The 14,302-nt window shown below is 45.5% G+C and overlaps 1 protein-coding gene across 1 annotated transcript in view; it reads left to right on the forward strand.

The window, feature by feature from the left end:
• The window catches only part of BLOC1S5 (biogenesis of lysosomal organelles complex 1 subunit 5), a 53,942-nt gene that overhangs the window by 18,817 nt on the left and 20,823 nt on the right, over positions 1-14,302 (forward strand). Inside the window, exon 3 of the mRNA XM_069958043.1 lies at positions 3,110-3,239. Coding sequence (XP_069814144.1) covers positions 3,110-3,239 — 130 coding nt within the window. The remainder of the gene's footprint in view (positions 1-3,109; positions 3,240-14,302) is intronic.

Genomic DNA, 14,302 nt, shown 5'->3' on the forward strand with positions numbered 1-14,302 from the left:
GCAATTTGATTCTAGAATAAAGAGGTTATCTGCTTTACTAATATACTTTGGCCTGGTATACTATTGCATTTTGGCATTAAATTGTACCACAATTTGCACAAAAAAAAAACACAAAACTCTAACGAAGGGTATGCAGCCTGTAAAAGGGGTCATTGCCTGAAAGCAGCAAATACAGTACATCAAAGTATGGGTGCACAGTTTAGTACAACCGCTAATATTTAGTGTAAACCTAGACTAGATATACAGATATAGGCCTGAGACACTAATAAATTTGGACCATTTGGAGACTTTCTGGAAGAATTAGAGTTTAAGCAAGTCTGGACCTTTGTGCATTAATTCTCAGTGTTAAAGCCTTTACCTGACAATCTGGTGTACAATCAAAGGCTAAACAGTATTTAGAATATATTCAAGAAGAATGTGGACAGCAGCACATCACCTTAAAACTTCACCTTTATTTCATCCGACAGTACAGAGAAGAAACACTGAGGAATGCTCACTCCCTGCCCTCGCACGTTTTGTGCTATCAAGCACTTTCTTAAAGCGAGTCTGCACCCACAATCTACCCTCACCCCCAAACCGCTTGTATCTTCGGATAGCTGCTTTCAATCCAAGATGTGTCCTGGGGTCCGTTCGGCAGGTGATGCAGTTATTGACCTAACAAACAACTTTTAAACTTGCAGCCCTGTCTCAAACTGGCGTGGCCTAGAGCTTCTATGCCCCTGGTTTGCACTGCCTGTCTGCCCCTCCTCCCCGGTCTCTTCATCATTAGAAATGCCCCAGGCAGGATTTCTCCTAATCATCACTTGTCTGAACACTGCACATGTGCTGGATCAATAAGGCACATATGCAGTGTTCAGACAAGTGAAATCCTGCCCTGGGGCATTCCTAATGATGAGGAGGGACAGATTGGCAGTGCAGGCCTAGGACACAGACACTCTAGGCCATGCCAGTTCAACACAGTGCTGCAAGTTTAAAAGTTGTTTTTCAGGTCAATAACTGCATTTAGTATACAGCGATTAAAGGGATTATAAGCAATGATCACCCATCTAATTGATAGATGTGCTATAATAAGGGTCCAGGTGCTACATTCCCTTCCAGCTAGGAGTTTTCTGTAGTCATTGAGCATGTGTCTTGCCACTCTATTTAAGGCTTATGGCCCTGATGCAAATAGCCTGATGCAATAGGTTGTGGTTGTTTGAGTGGGTTACCCTTTTAAGCCTATGGCCTCATCCACACATTTACAGACAGGAAAAGGATCCTCTGATTTCAATGTGGTCATCCACACATCCGCTTTAAAGCAGATCACTTTTGGCAGCCATTCTGTTACGCAAAAAAAGTAGGACCTGGACTTTATGGTCCATTTTTGCAGAACGTAGGCTCCAGTAGAAGTCAGTGGGTCGATATTAAAGGGGAACTCCACATAAGGGAAACTGTTTTTCTATTAAAAGTACATTAAAATGTTGTATAGATGTGTCTATACAATGTATTACCATATCTTTACGGTTCTGCCACACTGGTAGCTGATAGAAATCCAAGAAGTGAAGAAAAATGGCCTTTGTGCCAATTCACATTTTCTCCTGTTCCCTCTGCTCTCCCACCTTAGGAGACAAATCTTCCATGCTTCTCTCTCACATTGTGTGTTTGCTGAGCACAGGCTGATGATGCAGACAGGGGGTAGGGAGTGATGCCACAGGAAGCTTGGCTGGATCCCCCAATCCCCTGAGTGATTCACCATCTCTGACCGGCCAGAAGCAGATGCTGGAACTTTACCGATAGTGGAAAATTCTGCTGTAAAATTAGGGCTGTGTTCACACATGTTGGAGTTTCATTGCAGTACTGCAGTGTATTCACAAAAATGATGCAGTAACACAAGTAAATGATGCTAAACGGTAGAGAGGATCAGAGCCGCCACTGCCAATCCCACCTGGAGAAAAATTTTGTGGTGGTAAAGATAGAGAATACAGCGTGCTGTGTGGTGTTACAGGTAGAGAATACAGCGTGCTGTGTGGTGTTACAGGTAGAGAATACAGTGCTGTGTGGTGTTACAGGTAGAGAATACAGTGTGCTGTGTGATGTTACAGGTAGAGAATACAGTGTGCTGTGTGGTGTTACAGGTAGAGAATACAGTGTGCTGTGTGGTGTTACAGGTAGAGAATACAGCCTGCTGTGAGGTCTTACAGGTAGAGAATACAGCGTGCTGTGTGATGTTACAGGTAGAGAATACAGTGTGCTGTGTGGTGTTACAGGTAGAGAATACAGTGTGCTGTGGTGTTACAGGTAGAGAATACAGTGTGCTGTGTGGTGTTACAGGTAGAGAATACAGCGTGCTGTGTGGTGTTACAGGTAGAGAATACAGCGTGCTGTGTGGTGTTACAGGTAGAGAATACAGCGTGCTGTGTGGTGTTACAGGTAGAGAATACAGTGTGCTGTGTGGTGTTACAGGTAGAGAATACAGCGTGCTGTGTGGTGTTACAGGTAGAGAATAGAGCGTGCTGTGTGGTGTTACAGGTAGAGAATACAGTGTGCTGTGTGGTGTTACAGGTAGAGAATACAGTGTGCTGTGTGGTGTTACAGGTAGAGAATACAGTGTGCTGTGTGGTGTTACAGGTAGAGAATACAGTGTGCTGTGTGGTGTTACAGGTAGAGAATACAGCGTGCTGTGTGGTGTTACAGGTAAAGAATACAGTGCTGTATGGTGTTACAGGTAGAGAATACATTGTGCTGTGTGGGTGGGACAACAATGAAATGATAAAGTACTGCAAATAATTCCGTAACTCAATGAAACTGCAATGTGTGAACACAGCCTAGATGTTCTACATCAGATTTGGGTGGGGAATGGGCAGGGTGGGGGACTGTTGAGCATCTGAGGAAAAGCATTCCATTCTGGGAACTGCTCAACCAGGAAGTACAGAAACACAATATAGAACAAAAAAAACCCAACACAAACGGATTTTTGGTAGTTTCAAAACTGGGATAGATAGGTAAGTAATGCTATAGTTTCATTTTTCCCCCTCTACCTGGAGTTCCCCTTTAAATAGCTGTGTGCAGTCGGTCGATTTTCTAGGCAATAATAAATGTCGTTTTTTTTTTTTTTTGGTTTGTTTTTAAGGAAAAACGTGGACATAGAGAAATGAGAGTTCTCGAAAATGTGAAAACCAGTGTATCTGAAACAAGTGACCATGTTCTCCCAAAGTGTACAGATGTAATGCAAGATCAGTTTGGACTGGTGCTGAAATCATGTAAGTAATTCATTATGATATTGTAGAATAAGAAATACTGATTCTCAACTCCATACCAAAAAGGTAGAGCATAGGCGTGCCCTAAGAATGAGGGGAAACTATAAGAAGTGGTAGCTGCCCTGTTACAGGCCTTACCAATGGGAGTTTACCCTACCGGATATCCACTCTTGTACTTCAGAGGTGTTTGTAGTAAATACACCCTCTTATTTGCAAAAGTTCATTAAGCGGATGTGGGAGGCAAGTGGGCAGAGGAGAATAAGGAGTATAAAAACAACTGGGGAGATTATCAAGGATAACGAAAGGGTAAAGCAAAGCAGTTGCCATATTTTTCAGACTGTAATATCAGGGCTCCAGACTAAAAAATTTACCTAGGAGCCATTGGCTCCTAACCTGAAAAATTTAGGCGCCAAATAGAATATTTGGTCGCCAACATTTTAAACCATGTAAAATTAATGTTATGTTAAATGGGACTTACTGTGTGCAGAGGCCGCGGCAGCATCCTCCTCCTTTAGATTCTTTCTTTTCTTAGTTTGAAAACGTTCAACATGGAAACTTGCAACTTGACAACCATATACAGTCTGACTCAGTACTTCAGCTTCACTTGGCTAGCCTTTTAATGAGGCTTACTCTTCTGAACTTGAACTTAAAGGGAACCTGTCGACCCCCGTGCCGGGGTGACAGGCTCCCAACCCCCCGTTAGAGACCCCTATACTCACCTCATCTTCACCCCGCTTCTGAAGATGGTCGGGTCACGGAGATCTCAGCCGCTGCAGCCCGACGTGCGCTGAGAGATGAGTCCAACGCTCATAGAGAATGACGGGAGAGTCCAGTGCTCCGTCATTCTCTATGAGTGTTGGACTCATCTCTCAGTGTGCGCGCCGGGCTGCAGCGGCTTAGATCTCCGTGACCCGACCACCTCCAGAAGCGGGACCCGGCGCGATGAGGTGAGTATAGGGGGTTCTAACGGGGGGTTGGGAGCCTGTCACCCCGGCATCGGGGGTGACAGGTTCCCTTTAAAAGCTTGCAACAGTCTATACATACTGAGCTAGACTTCTGACTGCAGCCATAGTGACCCCCCACAATATGTGTATATAGATAGATATATCTCTCACCTAGTGACTAATGCAAGTGACCCCCTACAATACAGACACCTGAGGGGCCCTGATAATAATAATTGTGCATATATCTATCTCCCAGTGTCTGCAGCCAGTTTGCCCTACACTTATAGATGGCCCCCTCCCCTTATAGATGACCCCCTCTACCCCCATTATAGATGCCCCCTCCTCCCCCCCATTATAGATGCCCCCTCCTCCCCCCCATTATAGATGCCCCCTCCTCCCCCCCATTATAGATGCCCCCTCTTCTCCCCCCCTTATAGATACCCCCTCCCCTTATAGATGACCCTCTCTACCCCCATTATAGATGCCCCCTCCTCCCCCCCATTATAGATGCCCCCTCTTTCCCCCCCTTATAGATACCCCCTCCCCTTATAGATGCCCCCTCTCCCCCCCCCATTATAGATGCCCCCTCTCCCCCCCCATTATAGATGCCCCCTCTTCTCCCCCCCTTATAGATACCCCCTCCCCTTATAGATGCCCCCTCTCCCCCCCATTATAGATGCCCCCTCTTCTCCCCCCCTTATAGATACCCCCTCCCCTTATAGATGCCCCCTCTCCCCCCCATTATAGATGCCCCCTCTTCTCCCCCCCTTATAGATACCCCCTCCCCTTATAGATGCCCCCTCTCCCCCCCATTATAGATGCCCCCTCTTCTCCCCCCCTTATAGATACCCCCTCCCCTTATAGATGCCCCCTCTCCCCCCCATTATAGATGCCCCCTCTTCTCCCCCCCTTATAGATGGCCCCCTCTCCCCCCCTTGAAGATGGCCCCTCTTCTCCCCCCATTATAGATGCCCCCCCCCTTTCCTCTATGCTAAGCAATATTTAAAAAAAACAAACACACAAACTCACCTGACAACCCGCTCCCCCGGCGATCCTCTTCTTCTTCGGACGCTGTCCCCGGCTGATGCGCGGCTGCCGGGGGTGTCCCGTCCTATCCCCGGCAGCGCGGCGCGTCAGTGAGCTCCCTGTACGCCGGGGCTGTGACTTCTGACACAGGAAGCGTCTCTGACGCGCGCTCCCTGTGCCGGAAGTCAGGGCCCCAGGCAGCTCACTGATGCGCCGCGCTGCCGGGGATAGGACGGGACACCCCCGGCAGCCGCGCATCAGCCGCGCATCTTAAAGAGACAGCGCGCCGCCGCCGGGGCCAGTCGCAAATGGCGCCCAGATTAATAAATCTGGGCGCCATTTGCAAAACGTCAGTCGCATTGGCGACCATCTCTTGATGACCGCCGGGACCCCGCTCTGAACGGCGCTGATCCCGGCTGACATGTGCAGCCGGGCAGTGCCTCTATTAGCCGGCGCGGGTCCCGTTGCCGCGCCGGCTAATTAAGCCCTTCAATGCAGCTGTCAAACCTGACAGCTGCATTGAAGTGCTTTCCTCCGTGCATCCCTGGTGTCTAGTGGCACGGATCTCCCCCCTGCGATGCGATCGCGGGGGGGAGATCCGTTCTTCTGCCCGTGCCGGGCCTCAGCGTCGGAATGACGCTGATCCCGGCTCGGCAATAGATTGCTGTGGCCTGCAGCAGGCCATAGCAATCTATGACCGATCTCATCGATCTTTGCTGTGTATATACACAGCATTGATTTCTATGAGAGATCAGTGCTATGTATATACAAGCCCCCCAGGGGGGATTCTAGTGTATGTAAAAAAAAAAAGTAAAAAAGTGTTTTTATTAATAAAAAAATCCCCTCCCCTAATAAAAGTCCAAATCACCACCCTTTTCCCATTTTATAAATATAAATTAATAAATAAATAAATTAATAAACATATTTAGTATCACCGCACACGTAATCGCCCGAACTATTAATTAATCACATTCCTGATCTCGCACGGTAAACGGCGTAAGCGCAAAAAAATCCCAAAGTGCGAAATTGCGCATTTTTGGTCGCATCAAATCCAGAAAAAAATGTAATAAAAAGCGATCAAAAAGTCGTATATGCGCAGTCAAGGTACCGGTAGAAAGAACGCATCATGGCGCAAAAACTGACACCTCACACAGCCCCATAGACCAAAGGATAAAAGCGCTATAAGCCTGGGAATGGAGCGATTTTAAGTGACATATATTTGTTAACAATGGTTTGAATTTTTTACAGGCCATCAGATACAATAAAAGTTATACATGTTATATATCGTTGTAATCGTAACGACTTGAGGAACATGCATAACAAGTCAGTTTTACCATAGGGCGAACGGCGTAAATGCAAAACTCCCCGAAATCAAAACAAATTCGTTTTTTTTTTCAATTTGACAGCGCAAATGATTTTTTTCCGGTTTCACAACATATTTTATGGAAAAATTATGCCTGTAATTGCAAAGTACAATTGGTTTCGCAAAAAATAAGCACTCATATACGTCTCTAGGTGAAAAAATGCAAGCGCTATGGACTTTTAAACATAAAATGGAAAAAGCAAAAACGAAAATTGGCTTTGACCTTAAGGGGTTAAGTATAGATAAGCGAAATTAGCATTTTGACTCTGAGTGGCTGGAGCCTATGGCTGTATCCATGTTTTCCAGGACTCCCTAGGTCTGCATCCATATTCTACAGCCACCGGAATCGAACGCAGAGAGTTTGGGTTAGGACAAATATGAACTTAAAGAGTCACTGTCGTATTTTTTTTTTTTGCAGAAATCAATAGTCCAGGCGATTTTAAGAAACTTTGTAATTGGGTTTATTAGCCAAATCTGCCATTATCTGCATGTAAAAAGCCTTTTCCCAGGTCCCCCCCTCCTTCCTCTTTTTCATCCACTCTGAAAAATCTGAAAACTGTGACTTGTTGCAGGAGACGTACCCTGTCTGTTCTAGGGAGAGGGGAGGGGGGAGGAGGAAGGAGGGAGTTAGCCGGCAGCAGAAAGCAGATAACAGAGGATTACAGGCATGGAGCTGGGTGACAGCTGTAATCTGAGCTCAGACAGGTCACTGGTGATGGTCCCAAGAGATATCAGGTGAGGGATTTGTAGATTAACTCTTTGTTGTCCTGTTTTGGTCTTTTCTTTAGCTCTCTCCATAGGAGAACAATGAAGACAGGGGGGAGAGCTTCAAACTGCTTTTTCATGATAAAAATGCATTTTTCGGATAATAAACCCAATTACAAAGTTTCTTAAAATCGCCTGGACTACTGATTTCTGCAAAAAAAAAATTCACGACAGTGACACTTTAATGCAAGTTTGCTCATCTCTAGCCTTAAGTTGCTTTTGAGCAAAACATTTTGAGTTGACTAGGCATATAATTGAGCTGACAACATTGGCATGGTTTCCATGGAGAAGGATAAAGTAAGTATTCCATGTTTTTCCATTAATTGAGTACAGTTGTCAGTTTTGTTGTACATTGGCACCCGGCGCCTGAAGTGTCGAGTTTCCACTCTGAAATGTGAGCCACTCTGCCTTAACAAGGCCAAACAAGCCAAGAAAACTACATACAACATAATTGTGTTGGCAGCAAGTTGCCACTTAGGTTGCACCTAGTAACTCATTGTTTTCCATGTTACAGATTACTCATTTTTGCTGATGTATCTTTTTTGAGGATCAATTTAAAAGTAACTGCAACCATCGGAGATTATGGGTTATACTCGCGTGTCACATGTGAGATTCTGACAAAACAAACTATTCTGAAATCTCAAATTAAATTTCAGGGCAATTAGCTTTAATTTGATGACTTCCTGTTATTGTTCAGTGGTAAAATCCAGTCATATAATACATGCATGGCATACATTTACTCATTCTGCTTTCTCTACCCCTTTGCCAGCAATCCCAAGATACTGTACATCAGCACAGCGTCACATGGGCATCTAGATCCAGTCCCATTGCTGCCTGCTGGGAAGATACAGTAATATCCTCAACTCTATACTCGAATAAATTTACAGACCTTAGGAAGGCTGAACGGTCATCTCCTCCATTAGAACTGTGTGACGGGAGCTGTATTATCATAATCGGGAACTGCAATAGAAGTATCTGTTTGCCCCCTGTGGAGATTATACAGGAGATTCTAGCAGCTGAACCACCACAGAAAGTATGTAATTTCCAGTGCGTTAAAGTAAATTATATTCAGCCACACCCATTGCAAGCCGGTGCATACAGTCAGGCACATGGCCATACCATCTCCATAAACTTTATTCCTAGTCTGGGTCATACTAAAGAGCACCGCTATAGGATGCCACCCTTACCATAGTTCTACTTTTCTGCTAGGTCTGCCTTGGTCAGCTGTAAGTTATAGTGGCAGCTTCTAGCTTGGTCATAAGCCAGTAGACCACACAGACTTACAGGGTTGAGGCACGTGGCACATACAATTGACTATAGTTTTTTCATCTTATCCATCTGCACAAGAACTGTACAGCTGGAGCTTAATGAAATGGGTTTCCTTGGTCGAGCATCTGCGCACAAGCTTAACCCCACAAGGACAGAGCCAATTTGCATTTTTGCTTTTTTGGGTTTTTATTCCTCCTTGTGCTTAAAAGGCCATAGCACTTGCATTTTTTCACCTAGAAACCCACATGAGCCCTTATTTTTTGCACCACTAATTGTACTTTGCAATGACTGGCTGTATTTTTTTCATAAAGTACACTACAAAACCAAAAAAAAAATTCAAAGTGTGGTGAAATTGTCAAAAACTCATTTCTTTTATTTGGGGGGTATTTGTTTTTACGCCGTTCGCCCTGGGGTAAAACTAACTTGCTATACATGTTCCTCAAGTCTTTACGATTACAAGATATGTAACATGTATAACTTTTATTTTATCTGATGACTTGTAAACAATTCAAACCATTGATAACAAATATATGTTCCTTAAAATCGCTCCATTCCCTACTTATAACGCTTTTATCCTTTGGTCTATGGGGCTGTGTGAGGTGTCTTTTTTTGCGCCATGATGTGTTCTTTCTATCGATATTTTGATTGCGCATATGTGACTTTTTGATCGCTTTTTATTACAATTTTTCTAGATTTGATGTGACCAAAAATGCCCAATTTGGCGTCGATACCAAACATGTTTGTTTGTTTGTTTGTTTATTTATTTTTATTTATAACATGGGAAAAGGGGGATGATTCACACTTTTATTAGGGGAGGGGGTTATTTATTAATAACAACACTTTATTTATTTTACACTTATACTAGAAGCCCCCCTGGGGGACTTCTAGTATATGCACACTGATCTCTCATTGAGATCTATGCTGTATAGTTATACAGCATAGATCAATAAGATAGGCACTGGATTGCTTTCGGCTGCTGCAGCCGAAAGCAATCGAGTGCCGAGCTGGAATCAGCGCCATTACCAACTTCTGACAGCTGCATTTAAAATGCTGATTAGCGGGCACGGCGATCGGACCATGCCCGCTAATAGCCACAATCCCGGCCTACATGTCGCACCCGGGACAGCGGTGGTTCAGAGCGGGGTCTTCATGTTTCTCGTATGGAGAAGGGAGGGGTGGAGGTTGATGAGGCACCAAAACAGGATAATAAAGAGTTTACAGCTACATCTCCTCTGAAGTCAGCACTGACCTCCAAATACTGCTGCCTCCTCCCCCCTCCCCTCTCCATAGGTTACACAGGGCTCAACTGATGTAAAAGAGTTAGAGGTAGTGCGGCGGTAAGCAATAACACACATTGCAAAGTTTTACAACTTTGTAATGTATGTTATGCTAGTGAATGGTCCTCTTCCTTCTGTTCCCCCCCACCTACGCTAGACCCCCCCACCCCCTAACATAACATACATTACAAAGTTGTATAACTTTTGTAATGTGTGTTATTTAGTGAATAATTGTTTAGCGCCACACTACCCCTTTTAAGATTTCCTTATAATTAGCAGTGGATGAGAGAGAGGGGGGGGGGACATGGGGACCTGAATGCACATAATGGCATATTTGCCTAATAAATCCAATTACAAAGTTTCTGATTTCTATTGTACTATTGATTTCTGCAAAAAAAAAAAAAAAAAGACAGTGACACTTTAAGATCTGCATGTGCAATGTCAAGCATCCGCTAAAATGGTTTAAAGCATGTCACCACTTGACACTGAAACAGTGAATTGCATTTTATTAATTTGAAAGATAATGTTAAAGGGGTATTTACAACTCAAATGAAATTAGCTAATCTTGTAGGGCTAATGAAGTTCTTTCTTGTTGACTGCTTGTTTTCTAGGTTTCCGACCACCACGCTGCTCTAAAAACAGTGGTAGAACTGATATGTATAAAGATCTAGTGTAGATGTATATATATGTAATGTATTTATACACTGTAATATATATAATGAGCCAGATCAATGCTTTTAGAGCAGAGTGGTGGTTAAAAACCTATACAATGAGCTGTCAACTATGGGAGGGAATGAGCAGCATATCTAAATTAAAGGTAAATATTTTTGTAAATACATTCATGAGCCCTACATGTTAAACTTTTGACTTTGTGGAAACTGCTTTGGGAGGGAAGGTTTGACAGGTTTGTTGTGGAAGAACAAGAACTCGAGTGACTGTCACCTGGATGGAACCTTGACCCCTACCTTTTTTTTATACATTTAGAGTAAGTCTGCAAGGAACAGAACAACCAAAAAGTTACGTAGGTTTGGTCTGCAATGGATTACAGTGCCATTCATGTGGATGAGATTTTGCTAATTTCATCCATACATTACTGATGTTTTCCTCACCAGTATTGACCAGAGTTGCAGGTTTTAAAGGTCTGCAGCATGTCTATTTCTGTCTAATGTTGGGGGCATTATATTCATGAGGCAGCACAGTTAAAATAGTAGGAATACTGGAATTTTCACAAACTGTGGAGAAAGCAGACAGACTGAGGATGCATGCACTCAGGGCCGGCCTTAGGGTAGATGGCGCCCTGTGCAGAATATTCTTTTGCCCCCCCCCCCCCCCCCCCCCCCCCCCCCCCCCCCCCCCCCCCCCCCGGCTGATTGTAGCCCATCCCAAGCTCAATCCCCATCTCTTGGAGACACACACTGTATATACTGCTTACACAAACAGATATGGTCACGTATACACATACGGACACACTTATACTGCTTACACAGAGACACACAGCCACACTGGAGCATGCTGGGAGTTGTTGTATTCCACACACACCACACAGGAGCATGCTGGGAGTTGTTGTTGTATTCCACACACACCACACAGGAGCATGCTAGGAGTTGTTGTATTCCACACACACCACACAGGAGCATGCTGGGAGTTGTTGTATTCCACACACACCACACAGGAGCATGCTGGGAGTTGTATTCTACACACACCACACAGGAGCATGCTGGGAGTTCTTGTTGTATTCCACACAGGAGCATGCTGGGAGTTCTTGTTGTATTCCACACACACCACACAGGAGCATGCTGGGAGTTGTTGTTGTATTCCACACACACCACACAGGAGCATGCTGGGAGTTGTATTCCACACACACCACACAGGAGCAAGCTGGGAGTTGTATTCCACACACACCACACAGGAGCATGCTGGGAGTTGTTGTTGTATTCCACACACACCACACAGGAGCATGCTGGGAGTAGTTGTTGTATTCCACACACACCACACAGGAGCAAGCTGGGAGTTGTATTCCACACACACCACACAGGAGCATGCTGGGAGTAGTTGTTGTATTCCACACACACCACACAGGAGCAAGCTGGGAGTTGTATTCCACACACACCACACAGGAGCATGCTGGGAGCTGTTGTTGTATTCCACACACACCACACAGGGAGCATGCTGGGAGTTGTTGTTGTATTCCACACACACCACACTGGAGCATGCTGGGAGTTGTTGTATTCCACACACACCACACAGGAGCATGCTGGGAGTTGTATTCCACACACACCACACAGGAGCATGCTGGGAGTTGTATTCCACACACCACACAGGAGCATGCTGGGAGTTGTATTCCACACACACCACACAGGAGCATGCTGGGAGTTGTATTCCACACACACCACACAGGAGCATGCTGGGAGTTGTTGTTGTATTCCACACACACACACCACACAGGAGCATGCTGGGAGTTGTTGTTGTATTCCACACACACCACACAGGAGCATGCTGGGAGTTGTTGTATTCCACACACACCACACAGGATTATGCTGGGAGTTGTTGTTGTATTCCACACACACACCACACAGGAGCATGCTGGGAGTTGTTGTTGTATTCCACACACACCACACAGGAGCATGCTGGGAGTTGTATTCCACACACACCACACAGGAGCATGCTGGGAGTTGTATTCTACACACACCACACAGGAGCATGCTGGGAGTTCTTGTTGTATTCCACACAGGAGCATGCTGGGAGTTCTTGTTGTATTCCACACACACCACACAGGAGCATGCTGGGAGTTGTTGTTGTATTCCACACACACCACACAGGAGCAAGCTGGGAGTTGTATTCCACACACACCACACAGGAGCATGCTGGGAGTTGTTGTATTCCACACAGGAGCATGCTGGGAGTAGTTGTTGTATTCCACACACACCACACTGGAGCATGCTGTGAGTTGTTGTTGTATTCCACACACACCACACTGGAGCATGCTGGGAGTTGTTGTTGTAGTCCACACACACCACACAGAGCACTAACACACAGACATACACACAGACACATACATATACTCACACAGAAGGATCAGTGGAGGATGTTTCTGCCCATGAGGAGGAGGTGGAGGAAGTAGAGCGGAGGATCACATTGCTGATGTCTCCGTCCAGAGGAAGAGGGGGCGGGGGCTGAGGCATCTGTGAGCCGGGAGACGCTGTGGGGGCGGGGGCCAGGCTGCAGTCACATGTCTGGGGGAGAGAAGGCTTCTCCTTGCTGACACTCAGCAAGGCTGCTGTGCCGGCGATATATGGCCTCAGGGGGAAGCAGGTGGCGCCCCCTGCTGGGAGTGCACAGCGCCCTGTGCAGCCGCACTGCTCACACACCCCTAAGGCCGGCCCTGCATGCACTAAGTGTTTAGCTCAGAAAAGAGCATGTGCTTTCACATGTACTATATCTGCATTCACATGTGCTGCAATAAAAATGCTCATTAGGATAGTATACATCTTTATAAGATAACCCTTCCAGACTACAGTAATAGTATTTCAGCATAGTGCCTAATATTTTATGTGTGTGTTCTCTGCTCTAAGACCACCTATACAAGAAGAACCTGTGGCTTGTAACCTTAGTGGCGTGATGCAATGTCTGTCCTGCTCACCAGACAGTCTCATTCTAACATTCTAAGTGTTATAAGTATTGTTTCTGCATAGTCTTGCATTCCAGGGATCAACCAAAATATACTGCATATGCCGAAAAGTATTTTAAAAAAGTGTTTAGCTCCTTTAGCTTTTGCCAGAAAAGAAGAAAGTCACACGAGCTGGCAAAATATCCCTGAGCTATGTAAAATTCTGTCCTGTTGTGGTTTTAAATCTGGCACCTGGCAAAGTTTTCACACTTGGGAAGTAGCTGGGAAAATTTCAGATTTTTCAGAGTGTTGATACTTAACCATAAAAATATATATATATTTTTTTATACTTAAAGGGTTTGTTTATGCACCTGTGGATTCTAGAATGGCAAAGACGTGGGATGCAACCGGCTCTTGCTTTGGATTAAAGAGGATGTACCACCAGGTAAATCCTCTTTAAGCTGAACCCACGGATCGAACAGCGCTGTCACAGGGAAGCCGGTGCTCGGTTCCCGTGCACGGCGCCGTTCTATACACGGGAACCGGCCGATGCTCAAGCACTGGAGGCCGGGCCGCCCCCAATGGGAGGGAATTCCCTCACCTGTATGACGCGGCTCCATTCATTCTAACGGAGCCGCATCATACAGGGGAGGCCCGGCCTACCTCCAGTGCTTGAGCACCGGTCGGTTCCGGTGCATAGAACGGCCGCGGTCCAAAAAAGCTTCCCCGTGACTGCGCCGTTCGATCCGTAGGTTCAGCTTAAAGAGGGTGTACCTGGTGGTACATCCTCCTTTAAACATGCCGATACTAGTACA

Source organism: Dendropsophus ebraccatus, chromosome 2 (genome assembly GCF_027789765.1).
Source record: "Dendropsophus ebraccatus isolate aDenEbr1 chromosome 2, aDenEbr1.pat, whole genome shotgun sequence".
Lineage (NCBI taxonomy): Eukaryota > Metazoa > Chordata > Amphibia > Anura > Hylidae > Dendropsophus > Dendropsophus ebraccatus.